At 39.7% G+C, this 26,536-nt stretch overlaps 1 protein-coding gene across 1 annotated transcript in view; it reads right to left on the bottom strand.

The window, feature by feature from the left end:
- The window catches only part of gse1b (Gse1 coiled-coil protein b), a 421,407-nt gene that overhangs the window by 264,631 nt on the left and 130,240 nt on the right, over positions 1-26,536 (bottom strand). The window contains exon 2 of the mRNA XM_062026964.1: positions 19,157-19,298. Within this exon, the coding sequence (XP_061882948.1) occupies positions 19,157-19,298 (142 nt within the window). The remainder of the gene's footprint in view (positions 1-19,156; positions 19,299-26,536) is intronic.

The raw sequence follows: 26,536 nt of genomic DNA, 5'->3' as shown, positions 1-26,536 counted from the left end.
TGCTCTCATGAACTACTTCAGGTTGGAACTAAAAAGTTAAAAGTCAAAGTACCAATGATTGTCACACACACACTAGGTGTGGTGAGATTATCCTCTGCATTCGACCCATCACCCTCACCCCCTGGGAGGTGAAGGGAGCAGTGAGCAGCGGCAGTGGCCGTGCCCGGGAATCATTTTTTTGGTGATTTAACCCCCAATTCCAACCATTGATGCTGAGTGCCAAGCAGGGAGGTAATGGGTCCCATTTGTATAGTCTTTGGTGAAATGATTCTCTGCATTTGACCCATCCCCATGTTCACCCCCTTGGAGGTGAGGGGAGCAGTGAGCAGCAGCGGTGGCCGCGCCCGGGAATCATTTGTTGATTCAACCCCCAATTCCAACTTTTGATGCTGAGTGTCCAAGCAAGTCTTTGGTATGACTAGAATGTCACTCAGTAGAGCGAATGTCTCCACAAAAGGCAGGAATCTTTATCTGCTAACAGTCAGTTGACCTTCTAGTCCTGGTCAGTGTGGTGTAACTGGTGTACCTGGGAATTGATACCAGTACACATGTTTTTACTACTCTGTACTAAATATTAATTTGTTTAATAATAAAATGTAATTTGTTTTACTTAACATGCTACACTAAGCTGATAATAATACCAGTGCTGTCCTGTTGTTGATATCTTGATTTCTTCTGAGTATCATACACAAGTATGATATAGTAGACTTTGCATCCAGTTGGACTTCCAAGATGTTGAATGGCTGTGGCGTATAGGATACTGTGTGTTGCATCATCAGGGAGTAGTCTATGCCATTACCAAATTTGGAAGTGTTGAAATCCTCATGTAAAATCGCTTATCTGTAGTATGTCTATGGCAAATAAAAGGAAATTAGCATTGAGCTAGCACATTTTGAAAAGTGGAACCTTATTTTACTATCGAGTGTTTTCTATCAGGCATACTTTTTTTGGCATGGAAAATTGCAACATCACCTACAGGCAGTCCGTCAGAGTCTGCTCACAGTGCTGCTTGAGCATACTTGCCAACCCTCCCGTTTTTAGCGGGAGAATCCCGATATTCAGCGCCTCTCCCGACAACCTCCCGAAAGAGATTTTCTCCCGACAAACTCCCGGTATTCAGCCGGAGCTGGAGGCCACGCCCCCCCCCCAAAAAAAGTCTGCCGCAGCTGCGATTGGACCTGACCAGCCTCTGGGTAAAAGTACTGGAGTACCAATTGCTTGCCAGGGAAGATCTTCCCCAGGAAGCAAGGATTGACCGGTTTTGGGCCATGCTAGGGAGAGATGGAAGATTCCACACTCTCGTGCATTTGATGAAAGCACTTTTGTGCGTGCCACACAGCAATGCATCATCAGAGAGGGTGTTCAGCATGGTTAGAAAAATAGTGACAGAGAATAGAAAGAGGATGAACAATTCAACCCTTAACAAAGCATTGTACTTTCAAGTACAACAATGAGTAGATGAGTGTTGTGTGTGTGTGTGTATATGTGTAAATAAATGAAAACTAAAATTCAAGTATTTCTTTTATTTATATAATAAAAAAAAAAAAAAAAATATATATATATATATATATATATATATATATATATATATATATATATATATATATATATATATATATATATATATATGTAACGGTGTAGAAACAGACGTTCATTATGCTTGATTAAATTATGAATGAAGTGTTGCAACAGCACCTGTTGCTGGCGAGAAGTGGTATGTACTTTACCTGTGGAAAGTGCTCAGAACTGTGACGCCTTCCAATTGATAATCCCGTGACCCAAGTGGACTCACAGTCTCACAATTTGCACTGTTTTGCAGGACACTGTAATAAAATAAATTCATAATCCACCTGGTGCCAGTGATATGTTGAAGCGACAGCAGTGTGGAGCTGCATTTTGCCACATACAGTTGTGGACCGTCACATATATATATATATATATATATATATATATATATATATATATATATATATATATATATATATATATATATATATATATATATATATATATATATATATATATATATATATATATATATATATATATACAGTGAATTCCAGCTATATATATATATATATATATATGTATATATATATATAGCTGGAATTCACTGAAAGTCAAGTATTTATATGTATATATATATATATATATATATATATATATATATATATATATATATATATATATATATATATATATATATATATATATATATATATATATATGAAATACTTGAGTTGGTGAATTCTAGCTGTAAATATACTCTCCTCTTAACCACGCCCCTAACACGCCCCCCCCCCCCCCCCCCCCCCACCCCACCTCCCGATATTGGAGGTCTCAAGGTTGGCAAGTATGTGCTTGAGTGACTGTTTCGCTGCCAAGAAGGTATTCGGTAGGTGTAATTAGGTATCAGATGAAGACTGTGTAATGTTTAAAGAGGACCTACTACGCAAAAAAATAATACAAATCTTACCTGATGGTTCCTGCTTTTGTGTATTTGGGATTTGTGAACATTTAAAAAAAAAAATCTTGTCTTCCTTGAAACTTCCTCCAAATGAGCCGTTTGAAATTTGCTTTGTCATGTGACGTTGTCTGACCTGTCATGTCTGCGGATAGCTCTGTATATGGTAGATATTTACTAGGGCTGTGAATCTTTGGGTGTCCCACGATTCGATTCAATATTGATTCTTGGGGTCACGATTCGATTCAAAATTGATTTTTTTTTTCAATTCAACACGATTCTCGATTCAAAAACGATTTTTTCCCGATTCAAAACGATTCTCTATTCATTCAATACATAGGATTTCAGCAGGATCTACCCCAGTGTGCTGACATGCAAGCAGAGTAGTATATTTTTGTAAAAAGCTTTTATAATTGTAAAGGACAATGTTTTCAACTGACTGCAATAATGTAAATTTGTTTTAACTATTAAATGAACCAAAAATATGACTTATTTTATCTTTGTGAAAATATTGGACACCGTGTGTTGTCAAGCTTATGAGATGCGATGCAAGTGTAAGCCACTGTGACACTATTGTTCTTTATTTTTATTTTTATAAATGTCTAATGATAATGTCAATGAGGGATTTTTAATCACAGCTATGTTGAAATTGTAACTAATATTGATACTGTTGTTGATAATATTCATTTTTGTTTCACTACTTTTGGTTTGTGATGTGTTGTATTTGTGTCTCCTCTCAATTGCTCTGTTAAGTGCAGTTCTGAGTGTTGCTGGGTCGGGTTTGGTTTTGGAATTGGATTGCATTGTTATGGTATTGCTGTGTATTTTTTTTTTTGGATTGATTAATTTAAAAAAAAAAAAAAAAAATTAAATTTAAAAATAAATTTAAAAAATTTAAAAAATCGGAAAAAAAAAATCCACAGAATCGATTCTGAATCGCACAAAGTGAGAATTGTGATTCGAATTCGAATCAATTTTTTCCCACACCCCTATTATTTACCTGAAGAACTTTGTGCTAGTCTGACCTTGCAGTCAATAAACTCCTTCTTTTTCTCTATTCTCTTGTTGTGGGGCAGACTGGCTCGTACATGCATATCATCCTCCGCTGTTGCCATTTCGAATACAAAGTAGCATATAGATTGAACTTGGCTGGCTGGAAGAAGACGCAGTCAAAGTAGAGGTGAGTATATAAGACCGCTCACAAAACGGCGCATCCTGAAGAGACGGTCGAAAAGCAGCTAGATAATTTATGCAACTTTTTCACCAAAGAACCACCATCAAATGTTATGAAGACCACAAGGAAGTGTTTTAAATGTAGAAAAAAAATCGAAAAATTAACCCTTTTTATTACTTCCCGGACAATTGTAGGGCAATGTGAGTCTTCAGTGTTAAACATTACACTCAACCCCATCATGAATGTGTCTTGATTTGCAGCAAAATTTGATCAAGCATAATATAATTTGGTTGTTTAGTTTTTCTTTTCAATGCTGCAAACAAGCAAGTAGCGATCAAAGTCCACTCGCCTATTTTTCTGCTTGAGGAAAGTAACCAATACAAAATGTCGTCTCCTTCAACACAACCAATTTTCATTGATGGACACTATCATGGATCTGTGCCTTTCATCTCTACAATCCGGAGTCCAGAGCGGCCGTAAATAAAAGAAGACGAAAACCAGCTTGCAGCCAGCGTCAAATGTGCAGGCAGACAGGCCCCATCCTGCTTGAACACCTGTTTCCTCGTGCCTGAGAGGTCAAAGGTTAGAGTCTCGAGGTCTTTACTAAGTGGTCATCTCACATTTTCTGCTGGAACCTGACCTCATTGCTTCATGCCGGGTCGCAACCTCCTATTGAGTGACACAACTCAAAGATATATATTGTTCTAATCGCGTGTGTTTGTTTATAAGCGCTGCAGCCAATAGCTGTTTTTTCTTCATTTGCTGTCATTGTTTGATGCAATTTATGCAGGCCATGAACAGGAAATAATTAAGGGGATGAAATGAAGAGAGGTTCATTACTTCCTGAATGGTGGCGGCTCACATCTATTAGCGCTCCGTCCTGCTGATGAGCTCGAGCCAAGTAATGACGTGCTCTGTTGGCTGTGAATCTATAGGTCTTTGCCTAAATCTGCTCCTGCTGGCTGCTCGGCTGCGGATGGAAAACCACAGTCACTAAATCAAATCCATCCGGAGGAAAAGAGGATAGTGAGGGAGTGAAAGAAAGTGAGGGAGGCGAAGGGTCTGTTTCTGGAGAGAGGAATGTGTTGGAGAGTGGACAAATCAAGCAGGAGTGACTGCACAATGAGGTCAGTGTGACCAGAGGAGGCTGACTCACATGCAGACAAACAAACACTTTAAACACACACAGAGTGAACGATTGAGTGAGGCCGTAACCCCGTGCCCACCCTGTGAGTGGCTAATAACTGTGGCACGCTGCCAAACCCACTGTCTCCTGACTAATTCTCCCCCCCCGTGTGCCCGCCAGGACTGGCGCCACTCTGCAGAACAGACCTCTGATTCTCAAAAATCCTGTGATCATTACTGAATTACTCCAAAATGATGGCTGCGAAAACAGGCGCCTGCGGGGCCCTCTCCACTGCACCCTCCAAAGAAAAGATATTATGGAAGTGCTGAAAGCAACGCTTCAAAGGACTTTGGGGTTCCAGTATATTAAAATAAGAAAATGCGATTGAAGTGAGTATTTAGTTTTACTTTCTGCAGTCACAAGATGCATGATAATACTCCCAGTGTTCTCTATTAATAAGGTGCCACAAACCTGACGCAAATCAATGTTTCACCAACAATTTGTGAAAGGCGTGTGTGTCGCTGTCTTCAAACAAACCGTGATTAGACAAAAGAAGAAAGAAAATGCTTCAGTAGCTTGACCTATATCATCTATACAGCGATAGATGATATTTGTCTATTACCTGACCGCTTCTGTGTTAGCTGCCTCTCCTTGTTTATGTCTATTTTCTGCTGGATCTACTCTTTATTTTTTGCTGCCCTTCTTTTTTTGCTGCAGCTGTTACATATACTGTAATATTGTACCGGTACATGGTAATTGTTATATATTGTATATATTATATAATAATATAATATAAGATAATAATCTTATATATCAGTATATATTATACTTTGTGTGCACGATCCTTTTCATCCTTATCCTTTCCATCCTTTGTAACTGAGCTACTGTGTGGAACAATTTCCCTTGTGGATCATTAAAGTTTGTCTAAGTCTTAAGTCTAAGTCTATTGTTGCCTTGTTTTTACTGTGTTGGCTTCATTGGTGGGCTACACTGCTATGATGTCAACTGTTTATGTAGCTGCTACACCACTCACACAGTCTGCATGCCATTACTGTGCGCTGCCGCACCATGGCGAGCTGAACTGTGCAGACTGTGCAGGGTGTCCAAAGTAGGACCCGAAGGCCACAAGCTGCCCGTAGAACATGTTTTTTTTGGGCTGCAAACACCGATGTCAGAAAAAAAAAAAAAAAAAGCTGAAAAAAGGCATAGTTGGCCAAAAGGGTGCTTAACCCTTGTGTAATGTTCATATTGTTGTTACTCAGCCTGTGTTTGTGGGTCTGATGGACCTGTTGCATTTTGTGGCTTTTAATGCCTCACAATTAAACACTTTTATATTAAAATACTGAACAGAGGTTTATTGGGATAAGGTAAACATCTGTTCAGTATTTTAATATAAACAGATGTTTATTGGGATAAGGTAAACATCTGTTCAGTATTTTAATATAAAAGTGTTTAATTGTGAGGCATTAAAAGCCACAAAATGCAACAGGTCCATCCGACCCAGAAACACTGGCTGAGTAACAACAATATGAGCGTTGCATGGAAATTTCTCTGCCAGTTTCTGCATCCCACAGGGATTCTTCTTTTGTGTTTCTGCACCTGCAGTTCCTACACAAGGTTGCAACATTGTTTGTCAACACTGTCTGCTCTTATTTTCTCGCACATTCGACCCTCTGATGTTCTGTGCACCTGCACTTTGTCCTCCTCCTGTCTAGGCCTTGTTGTGTGTGTGTGTGTGTGTGTTTGTGTGTGTGTGTGTGTGTGTGTGTGTGTGTGTGTGTGTGTGTGTGTGTGTGTGTGTGTGTGTGTGTGTGTGTGTGTGTGTGTATGTGTGCGTGTGTGTGTGTGTGTGTGCGTGTGCGTGTGGTACACAGAACATCAATTTCCAGCGGACCCGGACATCTTATATGTCATAGAAATGTGTAGGGGGGTGTATGGTGTGTGTTCATTAAATATGTATTCTGATATATGTTCTTCAAAGAAAATGAGCCAAAGCCAGTGAGTCTAGGTTTGAAAAATGTATTAATTGTATCATTTTTCTTTTAATAAAAAAATGAAAAGGGGTCCCACAGACCCGAACACCACTTAAAAGAGAACTATGGGCATTTTGATCTACCTTTAACATACTTCCTTGTGGTCCAGAATAGATAATATACACTGTATGGCCAAAAGTATTTGGCCACCCATCCAAATGATCAGAATCAGGTGTCCTAATCGCTTGGCTCAGCTACAGGTGTATAAAATCAAGCACTTAGGCATGGAGACAGTTTCAACAAACATTTGTGAAAGAATGGGCCGCTCTCAGGAGCTCAGTGATTTCCAGCGTGGAACTGTCATAGGATGCCACCTGCGCAACAAATCCAGTCGTGAAATTTCGTCGCTCCTTAATATTCCAAAGTCAACTGTCGGCTTTATTATAAGAAAATGGAAGAGTTCGGGAACAACAGCAACTCAGCCACAAAGTGGTAGGCCACGTAAACTGACAGAGAGGGGTCAGCGGATGCTGAAGCGCATAGTGCAAAGAGGTCGTCAAATTTCTGTACAGTCATTTGCTACAGAACTCCAAACTTCATGTGACCTTCCAATTAGCCCACATACAGTACGCAGAGAGCTTCATAGAATGGGTTTCCATGGCCGAGCAGCTGCATCAAAAATTCCTATAAACACAGTCCGCAACCTTGTGGACAGCCTTCCCAGGAGAGTTGAAGCTGTAATAGCTGCAAAAGGTGGACCCACATCATATTGAACCCTATGGGTTAGGAATGGGATGGCACTTCAAGTTCATGTGAGTCAAGGCAAGTGGCCAAATACTTTTGGCAATATAGTGTATTTTGGATATGCTTTGGTGTAAGTGTTGCTCCACAGTCACATTTATAACCCGCTTTCTGCATATTTCTGCAAGATGTTTGTTTATGGATTTATCATTTGAAAATGTATACTGTTTAAATATATATTTTGAAGGCGAAGAAAATATTATAGCATAAGCATCATATACATTCACCTGGTCACAACATTAGGTACACCTGCTGACTCTGATACAGAGCTACATAAAACACAGCATGTCGCCCGTCCATGTTATTGTGTACATGCCAAGATTAGATGAAAATAATACTTTATTCTACTTTTTCTTGTGTTTCCTCAAACTAAGCTGGACTCATACAGAGCTCCTCCTCCATCCACATGTGTATGTCCGCCTCGCTGTGATGTCACAATGTAGCCAGACAGCAAAACACAGCGTTCAGAGGCATCCAAAAATGTGTGTAAGCTTATGTCCAAATGCATGAACCTTTTGATTTGACACTTTGGCATTGCTTAACACGAGTATCTGAGAGTGTAACAACATCTATAAATCAGAAAAGACAACAATCGTCATGGGTACTGAATACATGATTAGGTCCAGTCCTAATACACAGCCCTCACCCTACTTTTTAGCCCTATCCCTACATTTTGCGCGTTCTCATGAGGTTAGTGGTGTCCCAATGACTCTTTGCATTTACGGGTAGTGGGCATAATGAGGGGAGGGGGGTATGAATCTAGCTCTTCAGAGCGAGGGATTTCAGATGCTGACTCGCCCAGGTAGGGCCAAAGAAAATTCCCAAATTTTTGTATACGTTTTATAATATATTACTCATTAGTTTGTAATGTTAGCCAGCTAGTCACGCCAGCTAACGTAAGGCTAAAATGCAGACCAAAAGCTTGCGAATGTGAAAACATTATCACTAAATACCTTCGAAAAATTCACAAGAGACATCAGTCGTAGATGGCGGCTTTTTCTCTGAGTAGTTATTCTGTTTATTCATCAACCAAAGCATTATGAATGAAAAAAAACAATCTCAGCCATTAACTCCATTGCTGCGAGGTTTGTTGTGTAATGGTGGGACTAGGGTTGTGTGTTATACCGCTACTAAAGTACTGCGGTATACAAATGAATTAAAAAGGTACTAGTGCTTTTAAAATATACCTGTACTTTTTTTCATCCTCATAAGTTGCGGTGACGTTATTGAGCCGACGCACATGACTGTGTCAACACGCACACACAGCGCATATAAGCAGAAACTGAGTGGAGAGGAGAAAAAGGCAGAAACTGCCATTTTACTGGTTAATAAAGAGGGTACGTGAAGCGCAATATGGAGGTATTTGGGCTTCCAACTACCAATAAAGGTGACGCTTCAAACACAGACGCGCCGTGCTGCAAGCGGTGCTTTGAAAAATGCCTCCCCAAAGGTGGCAATACAGTATTCCCACCTTTAGATCTGCACAAGGTGTTTAAAGAGTGACAGGTGATATAGTTAACTAGGTACCCTGCTGTGCACATGTAGATATGTGTGCTGTTTAGATTGTTGCCAATTATTAGCACAGTCAAAACCGCCCACATAATTCCCAATATTTCATTTGTGTTGTATTTGCTACATGTCTTTTCTGTGTACCCTTAGCCGCAGTATTGTTTTTAGTATTTACTAATTATTGTATTTGTCTTAAAGCACAGATCAAAATTGGCAACCCTAAATCATGAAGCATTTAATAATGTCAATAAAGCGTTCTATTCTATTGTAACCTAATCCTAGATAATGGCAGGCTATATGTAATATGTAAAATTGTAAATTTTTAATTGCAATAAGAAAAGCCCAGTGTGTTTAATGCCTTTTAGATTGTATTTTAATCTTTTAAAGTTATTACAAAAACGTACAGTTCCCCTTTAAGTGTTGTGAATTATAGTTATATAGCGCTTTTCTCTAGAGAGTCAAAGCACTTTACATAGTGCAACCTATCTTTAAGTTACATTTAAACCAGTGTGGGTGGCACTGGGAGCAGGTGGGTAAAGTGTCTTGCTCAAGGACACAAAAGCACTGAGTAGGATGGTGGAAGCGGGGATCGAACCAGAAGCCCTCAAGTTGCTGCCACGGCTGCTCTACCAACCAAGCCACGCCACCATCCACATTCTTGGATCCATGTTATAGTTTTCCCAAATAATTAAATTGGAATATTTCTGATTTAAAAAATAAAGGTTTTGTATGTTCTTTATATCTAACATATTGTGTTATCCTAATTGACCTTTTTGGTAACACAATTAATGAATGAAATGTCCTTTTGTAATTCCCCATATTTCTACACAATAACTCAGATATGGTAACACATGTGAGCAGTAGAGTAGTGTTTTGAATCATGATGTTAAAATGACAAGATAAATCAAAATGAGTATTTATTGTGGTGCTACCACTATGTTGACTACAGTTGACTACTGAGTTTAACACACCTCAGCTCTGCTTGGTGGGAAAAAAGAAGACAGCAAGGCGGCACTTTGCCAAGACTCTATAGATAGGCATGTGATTTATTGGTTTTGTGGGAGCTCTGACAAGCTTAGAGTCTAGGGAGGTCCGTCCCTCTCTCTGCTTTAAGTGAGTAAGTACATTTTATTTATATAGCGCTTTTCACAGATAAAAATCACAAAGTGCTATGCAAAATATAGGTGAATTAAAAGAACAGGGGCAACATCATAAAAAAGATCAACATTGGATAATATACAGTCGTGGTCAAAAGCACTTGTAAAGAACATAATGTCATGGCTGTCTTGAGTTTTCAATAGTTTCTACAACTCTTATTTTTTTGTGATAGATTGATTGGAGCACATACTTGTTTGTCACAAAAAACTTTCATGAAGTTTGGTTCTTTTATGAATTTTTGTTTCATCTGACTACAGAACTTTCCTCCAGAAGGTCTTAAATTTCTTATTTTTTTTGGAAGTTAAAAGCTTTTCTAAAAAATAAAGTCTTCAAATGTTTTTTTTTTAAAAGAGTAAGCTCACGGAGGTACTGGTGCAAGTCGTTCCAGAGTCTGGGGGCTACCGCCTGGAAAGCCAGATCTCTCAGGGTTTTAACATGTTTTTTTGTTTTTTGAAGATCTTTTGAAGACTGAAGGCTGCGCCCTGAAGTGTAGGGGCACAACAAATCAGCGATGTACTTCGGGGCACCACAATGCAATGCACGGAAGATCTTGAACCCTATCCTAAATTTGACTGGAAGCCAATGAAGACTGGATAGAATGGGGATAGAATTGGATAATGTGGGCTGTTCTGGGTGCACTGGTCAAAAGTCTGGCAGTCGCATTCTGTACAGTCTGAAGTCTCTTTAAGGTTGATTTGTTGAAAGAAGTGAAAATAAAATTACAATAGTCCATGCAATATGAGATGGATGTGTGAATGATCATTTAAAGATCCGATTTTGACAACTATTTTCTAACTTTAGAGATATCTCTTAGGTGATACAAACAGTTTTTGGTCAGTTGACAACAGTGGCTGTGGGGGTACACAGGAGAATGAAAGAGAAAGAGGAGAGGGGGCGTGTGCAAGCAGTGGCATTCCTCTGCATGTCGCCCATCGCCTGTATGGTCAGCATCCTCCTCTCAAGCAGAAGCCGACCTGCCGTCCTGGACATTTCCTCAATGGAGTGTGTGCAAAGCAAGTCCTCCTTTTCTCTATAAGCCAAAAATGAGCCAGCCTCACACCCTCCCACAGCGGGTAATTGCAATTATATTGAACTGGCCAGCAGCCAGAGAGGCAACCCTGCCAAGTCCACCTGTGATGTTGCCATCACAATACACGCAAAGCTTTGTCTCATAATTACAATAGCATCAGCCATATGTGTAATGGAGAGACAAACACACAACAATACATATACATACACTGTACATATAGAGGTGATAACACAGGTTTGTTTATTCCAGCCATTAGATATACAAGGTGAAAGTAATAGAAACTAATAACTGACACATGACTCAAGATATTTCAAGCCTTCTTGTATTATAATGTTGATGATTATGGCGTACATCTTACTGTATAAAAACCTTGAACTGAAAATCCTTGAAAATTTGGGGTTTTCAAAAACTGGAAGCCATGATCATGAAAATTATAACAATTAAAGGCTTGACATATCTCACTTTGCCTTTAAAGCGTTAATAGCACATATTTGTTTCATATTTGAAGTTTAATTGTTGACATAAACCAGCTTTCGAGTTTCACCTGTACCCTGGAAAAAAACAAGCATACTTTAAATATACCGTATTTTCCAGCTGCTACTTTTTTCCCCAAGCTTTGCACCCTGCGGTTTATACAACGGTGCGGCTAATCTATGGATTTTTCTTTGCTAACGACTAAATTATGGAATGGATTAAACAAAGAAATCAAACAATGTACTGAAATAGTCCACTCCAAGAAACAGTTCAAACTCAAAATGTTTACACAGTACAAGAAGAAGAATGATAAACATCTTGAACCTTATTTAAAAAAGAGAAAATCCTATTCATCTCTTAAAGGATGAATAAAGACATCAATGACTGTTTAGCTTGATCAGCCGTTTAACTACCGTGGAAACAATTAAGGTATGCAAATAAACATTTACAAAATATTTTTATGTAATTATCTCATTTCACAACGTGGCCTGGTGCCTCTAAATAATGAAAAATAATTTGTTCTTCTAAAATTTAGTAGATGCAGTTTAAAGTCTGGAAAATACGATACCTGTATTCACTATATAGAAATGGTATGGTGTGCTGCATGTTACTGTGAGGTGTAACATGTAACAATCTGACACTCGGTAACCAAAAGTAATAATTACCTAATTTTGTAGCTAGGGCAACAACTAACGACCATTGTGATAGTCGACATGCCATCTTACTCGACTAATCGGATTATAAAGTGCCGTCGACTTTTATACTCAGCTTGATTATTTTTTTATTTGCGGAAAAAAATACCTCTGTTTAACTTTTGTCTATTTAAAAGCAAGCTATAGATAGCGATCAATTGTACCACTGATTTTCTTTAAACTGTAATAATATAAAAATATATTTTTAAAACTCAAATAAACTATTAAGACCATCCAAGAAATGTTCACGTTTTTGATTCCAGAAAACTGCACACAGGTATATGGACTAAGTTTAGTTGGCAGACATTGGCTAAAATGATAGTTTTCCTACAACTCTGTCCCTTCGTTGTTAGTTAGCAAGCTAGCTAACAAGTTAACTATTATGCAAAGGAGATTTGGAGTCCTCGAGATGTCCGACATGCCTCTGTTTTAAATAGTGCCGCATGACAGGTGTACTGCCTTAAAAAGCAAGTGTAGCAAATTATTAGTTTTTTTGACATGTTTAGAGAGAAATTTTTTCGTGTGCTCCATCCATCCATCCATTTACTACCGCTTGTCCCTTTTGGGATCGCGGGGGCCTATCTCAGCTGCATTCGGGCGGAGGGCGGGGTACACCCTGGACAAGTCGCCACCTCACCGCAGGGCCAATGTTTTCGTGTGCTGTTTTAAGGTATTTAAAGATATGAAAACTTCATATGACGGTTAGTGTGACCAAAATGATCACATTATCATCCCAGTATTGTTGGATGTGCTCAAAAAGTACTTCTACACACACTTAAATCTTTTGACCAAGTTATTTTTTTAAATAACAAAAACAAATAGACACACTACAAGAATATCCACTATTTTGCATGTTTTGTGTTTCTTATGTTTCACTGAGAGTGCTTTTGTATTGTGCACTATTTCATCTGTTTAAATGGCAATGCTTTTATTGTTTTGAATATTGGTTTGCACTGTAGCACTTCAAGATTTATTTAAATAAAATTATTATTATTATTTATTATTTCTGGTGGGCGTTGTGGCGTCCTACTCTGTTCAGCGGTCTTTGAACGCACCCTAAAACCAACTCTGTCTTGTATGGAACGATAACTTTGTTCTAAGAGAGCACAGCTTGTAGATTCAATGAGCACAATTGAGTATCTTAATTACTAGGACAGCGTTTTAGCATTTCATGTGTTTACATAAGTTTGGAATGGGGTAAGTCATTTCTTAATGGAGAAAGACGTTAATGTCTCTTGTTTTCATGTTAGCATTTAAGCTAGCAAGCTGGCACTAGTTAGTCTGTGAAAGCGCAGTTTAAATCACGTTTTTTTGATCATTTTAATTTAAAACAATGGATTTTGCAATGCGGTTATCATTAAAACTGTTTATCGTTACGTCCCTAGCTGTGTTGTTGAAGTAGTTGCAGCCATTTTTTTCTCTTTCTGTTGTCACTGGTTGCGCTGAATCGCATTGTCTGTTTCCACTCAAAACATTGCCGATAAGGTCACCCACTATTATCAACAAATACATTTGTCAGCGACAAATGTATTCTTTTTAAGAACACATTTGTCAGCGGTATAGCTCAGCTGGTAGAGTGGCCGTGCCAGCAACCTGAGGGTTCCAGGTTCGATCCCCACTTCCGCCATTCTAGTCACTGCCGTTGTGTCCTTGGGCAAGACACTTTACCCACCTGCTCCCAGTGCCACCTACACTGGTTTAAATGTAACTTAGATATCGGGTTTCACTATGTAAAAGTGCTTTGAGTCACTAGAGAAAAGCTCTATAAAAAAAATAAGATTCAATCAACATTTGTCGACATCGACTAATCATTGCACCCCTAGTTGTGCCCAGGGAGCGTGCATTTCAGTGCTGTTCAGCAATAAAACAATTCAAACGCAGCAGAAAGCCACACATGGCCACATCTTCCGTTCATGTATAAAAACACTTCAAAGAGTAAATAGGACGCGTCATGTCTGCATGAGTCACAATGTAACGTGCATGAGGAGAGCCTTTAAATAACACATGAAAACGGAGCTCTGACACCCCCTGAGACCAAGAGGAGTCATGTTCAGGCCTCCACTCCACCGTGCGTGTCTGCGGCCTTTGTCATGACTCTTTAACCAGGTGTCATGTCGTGAAGCAAGTTGTGGTTTAGACTGTGTGTCTGCATGTGTGTGTATGTGTGTGTGTGTGTGTGTGTGCGTGTGTGGTTCTGCAGCAAAGAGAGTTTGAGATGACTTTCTGCAAATGACCAGGGGGCGCTCACGGCAAAACAGAAAATAGCCAGAGAGAAAAGAGGGGTGGAGGCCTGACTAACAAACGTTGATCTAGAACAGGGATGTCAAACGTACGGCCCGAGGGCCGGATCAGGCCCGTAAACAGGTTTTATCCGGCCCGCGGGATGAGTTTGCCAAGTATAAAAATTAACCTGAAATTTTGGAATGAAAGAAACTGCTGTTCTAAATGTGTCCACTGGATGTCGCGATAGCAATTCTTTGTATCTTTGTAGATGATGCTACATATGTACAAAATAAACCACATAATGTTAGTACATCAGTCGAGGAAAATGATCAAACTACATAAATAACATATTGTAATTTGATTTTGATATAATTTTTTTTATCTTGATAGATTGAAAATGAACACCAATGAGTTGACTGATGAACATTATCACATCATTTATTCAGAAAATATAAATAACGACAAATAAAGTATATACCATATTTTTCGGATTATAAATCGCAGTTTTTTTCATAGTTTGGCCGTGGGTGCGACATATACTTCGGAGCGACTTATGTGTGAAATTATTAACACATTACCGTAAAATATCAAATAATATTATTTATCTCATTCGCATAAGAGACGAAGCAAATGTCAGCAATCGTCACACACACGTCAACCTATAAGAATTCGGCGGGGGCGGGTCATGGCAGAAGTGCATTGTGGGTCATGGGATGCTAACTGCTACTGCTACACAGCACACTGCTACAACATTGGCGGTAACTTATAAAAACTGAGAAGGGCTGAACAAAAATGGCACCGAAAAGGAAATAATATACTGCAGATTACAAGCTGGACGTAGTGAAATATGCAGCAGAAAACGGCGATCGATCAGCAGAAAGAAAGGACGCTAGCGGCGCATACCAGGAGCGACAACGAGGAAGAAGATTTCATCGGATTTAGCGATCAGGAGTGACATTGTTTGGTAAACGTATAGCTTGTTCTATATGTTGTAGTAATTTGAATGACTCTTACCATAATATGTTACGTTAACATACCAGGCACCTTCTCAGTTTGGTTATTTATGCGTTATATAACGTACACTTATTCAGCTTGTTGTTCACTATTCTTTATTTATTTTAAATTGCCTTTCAAATGTCTATTCTTGGTGTTGGATTTTATCAAATAAATTTCCCCCAAAAATGCGATTTATACTCCAGTGTGACGTATATATGTTTTATTCCTTCTTTATTATGCATTTTCGGCCGGTGCGACGTATACGCCGGAGCGACTTATAATCCGAAAAATACGGTATACTATTAACCGCAACATGTAAGTGTAAAAAAAAAAACAACAACATTATGATTTGTACAATTTCAGAATGTGCTTGTTCTATTTTTAAACAAAGAAAACAATCTGAAGTTGTCTTTATTTTTAAGTTATCGTGTCGTGATTTCACTAGGCCACTAGGGCGTAGATTTTTCCTCCATGTGGCCCCCGATCTAAAATGAGTTTGACACCCCTGATCTAGAAAGTGATGAATAGAGTGATGCAATAGAAAACATAACGTAAACAAACTGATGGTGATAATAAACATAAAAAACAAGATACATACGCAGGAAAGTAAATCACTAAAAAAAAAGAAAAAGAAAATGACCTTGTGAAAAGGTATTTGTTCAGTCTGTGCACTAATAAGAGGAGACAGAAGCACTTTCCACATAAACGCACTGAGCTCCCAAAGCCAGTGTAGTGCTGGAATCCCTCAGGGCACACTCACACATATACAACGTCATGGCATCGTCTTTATAGGCCAGGCTCTTACTGAACCCCAGCAGGCAATCCTCCTCTCACAGCTTCAATATAACAGTCTTGCAAATGTTTAACATTTCTTTGGCATCACGGTGAAGGAGCAAAGCACAACAAAAAAAGCACAAATAAAGTGTGAAACCGAGGGTACAGACAAGCATGGTGTATCCCAACAAACATCCATTGCAACTGCTTTCACAAACACCACTTCTCTGTTCTTCTTTTTTACAGCATGTTGTCAACGCCCAATGAAAACCACACATTTTTAATATGACTTGTTTTGAGGGGAAAGAAATACAGTGGAATCTCGATTACAAACATTTCGATTTACAAACCGCAGACTAAATGAAAATATGCTTTCTTTTATGACTTTTGTCTACCCTGGCTGTATGACTGTTTCATCTACCCATTGTGTGCCTTGCAGCGCAGCCATTTTGTGCCAGGCAGCACATTCATTGCTGATCGAGCTCTGTGCTCCTTCTGTCAGCAGAGCACTGCTGTTGTTAGCTACTGTGTTCATTACTACTTTGTGTGCTCTGATGTGTTTGTTTAGCCTTTTTGCAATGTTTTTGAAGTTTTGCTTGCTAAGTATGAGTCCAAAAAACCAACGGAGAAGCAATGTGTGATTTGAAACATTCAGGAAGTATCCATGTTGCCTTCTCCTCAACCCCCTTCTTTCTGCTGCATGCAAAGAAGATTAACCAACAAGGTAAAGTAGATTTTAAATTGTCTTCCTAATCCTTGTAGCAACATGGCTGTTAAAGTTAAGGAGTTTTGTGATTTCAAACTCTGATTGCACCACAGGTCCAGTTAAAGGGTGTGTGTGTGTGTGTGTGTGTGTGTGTGTGTGTGTGTGTGTGTGTGTGTGTGTGTGTGTGTGTGTGTGTGTGTGTGTGTGTGTGTGTGTGTGTGTGTGTGTGTGTGTGTGTGTCTCAGCAGGGTGGCTGTATAGGAGGAACGCTCACCTAGTGATTATTTTGGCTTTAATATATATAAAGTTGATCCATCAACCCCTTGTTATGTTTGTTTGATATACAGAACTGTATAGCACTTCATGTTGTGTTCAAAGTGTACATATTTTTACTCAAATATGGAACAATTTGCTTTGATATAGGGCTGGGTGATATGGCTGAAAACTGTATCACGATATATACGTTTTTTATATTGATCGATGTCTAATTATTGATACTTTTTATGAGTTATTTAAGCCTTTCGATAAATACAGTAAACCAATTTCCAAATTACCAAAGGTGTCAACTCAACTCCCCCCAAAATGGATTAACTCGCTGGAATAAAAAAGACAATATAACATACATCCATAAACGTGGATGCATATGAAAAAGTGCAATGTATTTATCTGTACAGTAACCTAGTTATTTATTCATATATGCACCTTATTGCTTTTTTATCCTGCACTATCATGAGCTAATGAAATGAAATTTCGTTCTTATCTGTACTGTAAAGTTCAAATTTGAATGACAATAAAAAGGAAGTCTAGTCTAGTCTAGTCTAAGTCTTTTATCAGTGGAGAAGGTGTCTGGTAGCCAGGTAGGATGAGCGTCGCTACGATAATGAAATGATTGCCGTGGATTTTAAGGTAGTTGAAGTTTTGAGACACTAGATAGCAGTAGTGTATATGCTATTGAAAACGACACAGTGGAATGGGAAGTTACTCATTAAACTGACACATTGGAAGTGTCAGGATGTTGCCGCACCGCCTGCATTAACGCCAACAAAACTAAAGACAAGTTTCTGTTATTGAGTTGATATATCAAAATATTATAGTTTGTCTTCTCACTCCATGCAGAGAATCCTCAGCGAGGCAGAAAGACGGCGCAACCAAAAATGGTAGTCGATACTGTCACATGATTGGCTGTCCCTCCCATTTCTCAGTGACACTTCCTGTTTCCTGTTTTACTGGAATCCCAGAGCGCCAGTGACTTCATGAAACGACTCTTGCATCGTAATTTCTGTTTTTTTCCGACCAAAAAATATAGCTATGTTTCGAATGTTTTATCAAACACATTTTATATTGATATAGCTTATGTGATAGATTAATATTTATCAATTTTATTGAAGTCATTCGTACTTTACTGTTTATCTTATTAGTTATGCAAGATTTATTTAGTTCTATTTATTTATTATTTATTTAATAAATGTTTTTTTCATCTTCATAAGTTTTATTTGTATTTTATTCTTTATTTCTACTAATGGTTCTTGAAATTTTAAAGGTTTTATTATTTCTACTTTCCAGCATTCCTCAGAGGGATCCATCTTCACCAAGGGTTATCGGCCGTGCTCTGGGGGCGCTTTGTGTCAGCGTCCTGGTGGCCATGGTCTGATGACCTCCTGGTGCAGGTGGCTCCTATGATAGTGTTTTCTTACCTGGCTCCTCTGTACTCAGCCATACATTAATTTGTTCATAAATGTGCAAGTGCGTGTGTGTGTGTTTTTGTGTTTGGTATTTGTGTGCGTGTGTGTGTGCAATGATGAGGGATGTGGGTCATCAGGGTATTCTTTTTAAGTCTGTGAAGTACTTTGCGTTACGTTTTTTTATGTATGAAAAGTGCTTTATAAATAAGATTTGATTTGATGGATATTGATATTGTTTTATCGGTCCAACCCTACTTAAATATACAATATATTTCAATTTACAAACCCTGTTTGTGGACCAATTGAGCCTGTAAATCGAGGTTCCACTGTACAAGAAATCCATTAGTAGAGCATCAATGATAGGAATAACTCACTGGAACATGGGCGGTCGACTCGCTCCACTATCTCTGACTCAGAGACGGCAGGGCGAGAAGGAGTGTGTTCCTCTGCAGGTGGAGAGGTCTTTAAGTTGGTCTCCTCGTCGGCTCGTGTTGGCCCCTCTGTCACAATGCAGGGCTGAAAGATAGGAATATGTTTTAAAAACAAATAAACTGTGATAACCACACCTAATAACAATGATAAAAATAATAATGAGTAGAAAGTTTATGCAACAGGTTCATTTACACACATCCATTTAACAAATAAATCCCTGCTCTGTTTACATACAATCTATACATTAAAAAGGAAGAAAAAAATTAACACGGAATTCGCAACAAATCACACACGTCTGTTAGTCAATTTATTCGTGGAACCTTAAACGGTCCAGCATAAACTGATAACATTGCAGCTTAATGATGTCTACATGTAAAATCTCTCCCAAAATAGATATAGTAGTGATTTTAGGCTTGTTTTCTAACGAGTTTCCGCACACATTTGGAACACTCCACTTTCAGGTCCAAAATGTGGGCGGGCCTGCATCGCTGCATCACAGGCGATGGTCTGACGTTCTACTCTCAGAAGACTGAGGCAATTTCATATTGGTATCATCATCACCCACTAATATTTTTATTTTCATTTTTTATACAAAATTTGAAGGAATTAGCAAATATGTCTGCCAGATGCATTGTTGCAGGTTGGGAGCAATACAACTAAAGAAGGGTTCAGCATGCATACATTTCAAATGTTGGGAATATAAGGAAAGTATGGACCTTTCCAGTCCAAATTGACTAACTCGCGGATAATGGACGGACAAGCGAGAGCAGTGTAATTGCAACGATCATTTCAATGATTCTGACTTTGAAGAAGAAGGGTCCTGGTCGTAGATATTGTAGTTATCACCAGGAAGGTTTGAGGTCACCTACCTAGGTTCTCATTCTAGAGGCTAACTTTTCTGTGAAGAAATGGCAACCCAAGGTAATCAAAAAGGTCAACCAACGAACGAGATTTCTCTATAGCATCTCCTCTCTGGTCAACAAAAGCACCATGAGGATTCTGGCGGGAACTCTCGTTCAACACTTTTTCGATTACGCATACACCTCCTGGTACCCTAGCACCTCCAAAACCCTCAATCTCAAACTCCAAACATCCCAGAAAAAGCTATCAGATTACTTCTAGACCTCCACCCCAGATCCCACCTCACTCCTACCCACTTCTCCAAGTGGGCTGGCTCAGGGTGGAGGACAGAGTACAACAACTTGCACTGAGCCTAGTCATAAAATCCGCTACACTCCCGTGATACCGAAGTACATGTCAAACTACTTCCTTAACGTAAATGACCGCCATAACCACAACACCAGGGGAGCGCTCCTAACTACGTTAAACCCAGGTTCCGATCCAACAAAGGTCTTAACTCATTCTCATTCTATGCCACATCAATGTTAAAAGAAAGGGCATCTCTATCCTCCTTCAAAACCGCAATAAAAGTACACCTCCAGGCAGCTACAACCCTAAACTAACACCCTCCCCAGATTGTTAATAATCAAATGTAAACAATCAAATGCAGATACTTTTTCTTATGCCTTCTGATCTCTCTCTCTCTCTCTCTCTCTCTCTCTCTCTCTCTCTCTCTCTCTCTCTCTCTCTCTCTCTCTCTCTCTCTCTCTCTCTATGTCCACTACTTGCTGTACAAATCCTACCAAGTCAGACCTACACTGTTCCAATATCCATTTCTCTGTTCTCAATTGTTGATGACTGATGATAATCAACCAAACCTAACCCCCCGCCCCCTCGATTGTAAATAATGTAAATAATTCAATGTGATTATCTTGTGTGATGACTGTATTATGATGATAGTATATATCTGATAGTATATATCTGTATCATGAATCAATTTAAGTTGACCCGGACTTAAACTTGTTGAAAAACTTATTCGGGTGTTACCATTTAGTGGTCAATTGTACGGAATATGTACTTCACTGTGCAACCTACTAATACAAGTCTCAATCATCAATCAATCAAAGTTTGGATGGAAATAATGTTAAAGAATCAAGCCAAATGTGCTCCCAAAATCTGGAGAACCTTTGAGGTGAGAAAGACTGGGTCAGAACCTGTGGAGACACGGGGTTAAAAAGCAATAGAAAAAGAAGGTAAGGTGCTAGTATTCTATATTGCATCCTCATATGTTTTTCTCAAGATGCTTGAGGAAATGCTGAAAGAGCGGGAGGAAACACAGGCTATGTGGAGCAGGAAGGGAGGGATACGTCCATAAATGGTGATTGTTTATTTTTTGCTCATAATGTTAACCATATCTGTTTTGATGTAATCATGGACCAGAGCGACAAAAACATGTCATTAAGTGATTAAAATAATAGTTTTACATTCCTTTAGCCACACGTTCTATGCGGGAAATGGGTTCCAGTTATGTAGGCCATTTGCACTGGGCCAGCAGTTGCGTGGCGCGGCCTGGGACCAGGTGAATTACATTGACGGTCAGCTGGTGCGCCCGGGAACAGCACGGGTGTTCCCTTATTTTTCAATTATTTGGGACTGGCGGGCTAATACCGCCGGTTCATTCCCCGGTTTTCAGACTTGAACAGCCCACTGACTGACCTCACCCGAAAGGGTGCCCCAGAGCTGGTCCAGTGGACGGAGCAGTGCCAGGGGAGTGGGCACGGCCGGACGGCTGCCCGGCCTAGGACTGGCGGTGGAGGCATGTGGAGGGGGCGTGGTCCACGCGTCGCCTGTGGGCGGAGCATGTGCGGAAACCGGCTACGGAGCAGCTGCAGGTGAGTAGAGAACCCAGCTGGAACAGGTTGTCTGATCACCTGTCTCTTTATTTAAAGCAGCGTGAGGAGCCCGGGGAGGGAGAGGAGCCCAGAGAGACTGAGGGAGACGGAGAGTGACCCAGAGAGAGAGAGAGAGAGACTCGACAGAGTATAAAGAAAAAAGAAAAGAAAGTAACTTAAAAGTCTGCTAAACCAGCCTGATTCTTCCCTGTCACAGAGAACCCGCAACGAGACGTGCTACAACTTGCCATTAGTTCCAATGGATTTTTAAATAGCTTTCAATTAATTTCTTTTTCCATTCTAAAAGGTGTGTATTCATAATTTTTGCAATATTCCATACAGAGATACACTTTCGTGTGCTTTTTAGTGCAATTACGTAAAAACATCTGTTAATGCTAACTTGGTTTACCGGGAACGTCAAAGGTCTTAGACTAAAGACCTTTCCGTGTCCAGGTCAGAATAGTATTCCACAATCATCAACAATAACTCTAAGCAACTTAAGTCACATTCTCAAATCTCAGATCACTCCATACTACACACTCATACAGACAATAACTACAAGTTTCTTGAGTTTTTCACCTCCAAAATTGAAAATATACACACATTTATCATACAAACGCATAGTCCCATTCAAGACATCCCGGCCACTTTCAGCACACAACATTTCTCCCATTTCATCTCTACAACACAGCAGGAGGTCGAGAAGATCATCCGCAGATCCAAACTATCCACATGCTCCCTTCATCCCTTCTCATAACAAAAATAATTAATATTTCTCACCAAACAGCTAACGTTCCTCCCTCCCTCAAAACAACTCTGATGAAACCTCTGCTCTAAAAAACAACCTTAGACCCAAACCCTTTGTCAAATTACCGACCCATTTCTAATCTCCCATTCATTCAAAATTCTAGGAAAATGTGTTTCCATCCAGCTTCACAGCCATCTAAAATCAAATCACCTTTATGAAAAATTCCAATCCAGTTTCCGCCCCTCCCACACTTCAGAAACAGCTCTCATCAGAGTCACCAGTGATCTTCTGATGGCCTCTGACTCCGGTTCAACATCCCTCCTCATTCTTTTCGACCTCTCTGCTTCGTTTGACACCATTGACTACAACATCCTCCTCCACCGTCTCCAGCACTTCACCGGCCTCTCTGACACTGCCCTTCACTGGTTCCGCTCCTATCTTACTGACAGGACCAAGCACGTGGTCCTGGGGGATGCTAAATCCCACCCCCACACTGTGACCTGTGGGGACCCCAGGGCTGCGTACTTGGTCCAACCCTCTTAGCCATCTACATGCTTCCCCTCGGGTGTGTCGTCAGCAGACATGGAATTAATTTCCACTGCTCTGCTGACGACACACAACTCTACCTTAAGGTCCCCCCCTCTGCCACGGTTGCTCATCTAAGGAGATAAACACATGGATGGGTCAAAACTTCCTGCAGCTGAACGGCTCAAAACAGAAGCTATCCAAACCGGTACTCCTCAACAACTCCATTCTTCCCACATAACCTCAGTTGAATTTTTTGGACACAACTTTCCCATCTCACCCTCTGTCGTAAAGTTTGACCCCCACCTTTCCCTCAACAACCATGTCACCCTCATCTGCAAAACCTCTTTCTTTCACCTCTGAAACATCTCCAAATTCTGCCTCTTCCTCTCCTTTCCAGCTGCAGAGAAGCTTGTCCATGCCTTTGTCTCCTCCAGGTTGGATTACTGTAACACACTCCTCATCGGGCTCCCTGGCAGGAGAATTCAAAAGCTCCAGTATGTTCAGAACAGCGCTGCCAGGTTCCTGATGAGGGTGCGGAAGTATGAGCACATCACACCATCCTCCGCACCCTTCACTGGCTCCCCATCACAGCACACCCACCACTGTCTGCATGGTGATGCCCCCACTTACCTCGACCATCTCCTCACACCACACACCCCAGCCAGAACCCAGTCAGGCCAACTGCACCGTCTGCATGCACCCAGGACACGGCTCAAGACCATAGGGGACAGAGCTTTTGAAGTTGCCGCTCTTCCTTCCTGACCACCTCAGGGCCCCACAGACGGTGGATGCTAATAAAAAAGGGCTAAAAACCTACCTTTTTAAAAAAAGCATACAGCTAATTTTTAATATTGTTTTTTACTGACTTGTTTTAATGCTTTCATAATGTTTTTACTCTGTAGAACTTTGAAATGTGTTGTTCAAATTTAAAGTGCAATACAAATAAAATGTATTTTATTATTATTATTAACTGCTTGTGCAATAGAGCTATGTGAAAGAATACCAGCAATTTAACTTACCAGGCAAAGGGAATTGTGTATGTTCTTCTCTCAGCACACTTATTACATGCAACCATTTAGCACACTTGCACTTTAGCACTACAGCACTTCTCCATTTGCCTTATGCACTTTAGCTACTATGGTGAATTGATTTTTGATCTGTCCTAAGCTGATGTCATGCATGCAGCAACCTACTGTTATATTGGGGTGGTCCATTTTATTTAATTTGTATGATTATATCTGAGTCTGTGTATTTTATTGTACTGTTTATGTCTGATGTCGGTGCTGTCTAACTTAACTTTTTATGGACCTTGTTGTATATACCATCAACCCGCCGGGGACTACAGATGGAAAGTAGCATTTGGCTACAATCTGGCACAATTTTATGTCCATTATTGTGCATTGTTCCATGTAACAAGGTTATAACAAATATAACAAATGGCGACTTTTATTATACATATAAAGTATATGTACAGTACGAACTGGGGTTGTACGGTATACCGGTATTTATATAGTACCCCGATACTAATGAATCATATTCGGTACTATACCGCCTCTGAAAAGTACTGGTCCGCCACCCCCCCCCCCCCCCCCCCCCCCCCCGCCCCCCCCCGCGCCCCTGACGTCGTCACGTTGTATCATTGTTGGTTTATGAGCAGACGAGCATGTTCCGCAGTGCACTATCACAGAGTGCTTACAAGCAGACAGTGTGTAGACAGAAAAGGAAGAACGGACGCATTTTGGCTTAAAAACTAACGATAAAGGTGAAGTTATAACACTGAAACGCCGTCAGAAAGAGGTTCTTTAAGACATGGCTAGTTCGCTAGCGGCTAAAGTCCAGCCCCAGTTGGCAGTGTTTTAGCTACTTCTAAATCACTAATCCTCGCCTCCATGGCGACAAATAAAGTAAGTTTCTAACAAGTATCATCCCTGCAGGACGAGGAATAGCTAAACATGTTTCACTACATACCGTAGCTCACCGGCGTCAAAATGTAAACAAACACCATTTGTGGATCTACACCTGACATCCACTGTAATGATACCAAGTACAGGAACGTATCTAGTCGATACTACTATGATTACGTCAATATTTTTTGGCATCACAACATCTTCTTTGTTTTAAAAAAAATGTATATTGTGTTTATAAACTCAGGAAATATGTCTCTGGACACATGAGGACTTTGAATATGACCAATGTATGATCCTGTAACGACTTGGTATCGGATTGATACAGAACAGAAGAATAAGTGATTAATACATTTTAACAGAAGTGTAGCTAGAACATGTTACAAGAGAAAGTAAGCAGATATTAACAGTAAATGAACAAGTAGATTAATAATTCATTTTCTACCACTTGTCCTTAATAATTTTTACAAAATAATAGAATGAAAAATGACACAATATGTTACTGCATATGTCAGCAGACTAAATTAGGAGCCATTGTTTGCCTACTTACTAATAAAAGACAAGTTGTCTAGTATGTTCACTATTTTATTTAAGAACAAAATTGCAATAAGAAACATGTTTAAAGGACCCTAAGATTTTTTGTTAAAATAAAGCCAATAATGCCATTTTTTTGTGGTCCCCTTTATTTACAAAAGTATCAAAAAGTACTGAAAAGTATCAAAATAATTTTGGTACCGGTACTGGTGCCAAAATATTGATATCGGGACAACACTGGTACAAACTTATTGGTGCTTCTGATGGGACAGGCCAAAGTTATGTCGAAGAAAATGCAGTCGTTTATAAATTATTAAATATTTGTGTCACAAACCGGCCGGCACCGGTGGTTGAGAACCATTAGTGTAGATGACGTCACACCAAGAGGGGGCAACCTTTTTAAGTCTGGGAATGGAAAGGGGGCATTCCAAGTACAATGAGTTGTCTACGGATCACTTAAAAACGAGTTGATTTTATGGGAAATAACTGTCAGGTTTATTTTCAGCAGCAAAAAACTAAGATTTCAGTAATCTGGACGGTATGAATCCTTAAAAAAAAACACACAATTAACGATTCTTAGCCATTATATTCTCATTCAGCCCATTATTTGTAAAACTTTTCAAGATGCTGTCTAAGAACTCACATACTAGCCATAAAGACAAGATACCTCTTCACCTAGTGATGAAGTATCTATCCTATGTGAAGTCCCAGAAGTCAGAAAGCAGACACAAATCAAAGACATAAAGAGCAGCTCTGACAGCTCCAGTGTGTTTGACTGTTCTCTGCTCCACTCCACAGCTGAGTGAGAGAGGAACCATGGAGGAGCTTTGAGGAGCGAATTAATGTGACCATGAGCAGTAGAGGGAGAAGCAGAAG

Source organism: Entelurus aequoreus, linkage group LG02, assembly GCF_033978785.1.
Source record: "Entelurus aequoreus isolate RoL-2023_Sb linkage group LG02, RoL_Eaeq_v1.1, whole genome shotgun sequence".
In the NCBI taxonomy this organism is placed as follows: Eukaryota; Metazoa; Chordata; class Actinopteri; order Syngnathiformes; family Syngnathidae; genus Entelurus; species Entelurus aequoreus.
Note: the sequence above shows the minus strand (reverse complement) of the source record. Positions and strands in the feature narration are given on the sequence as shown.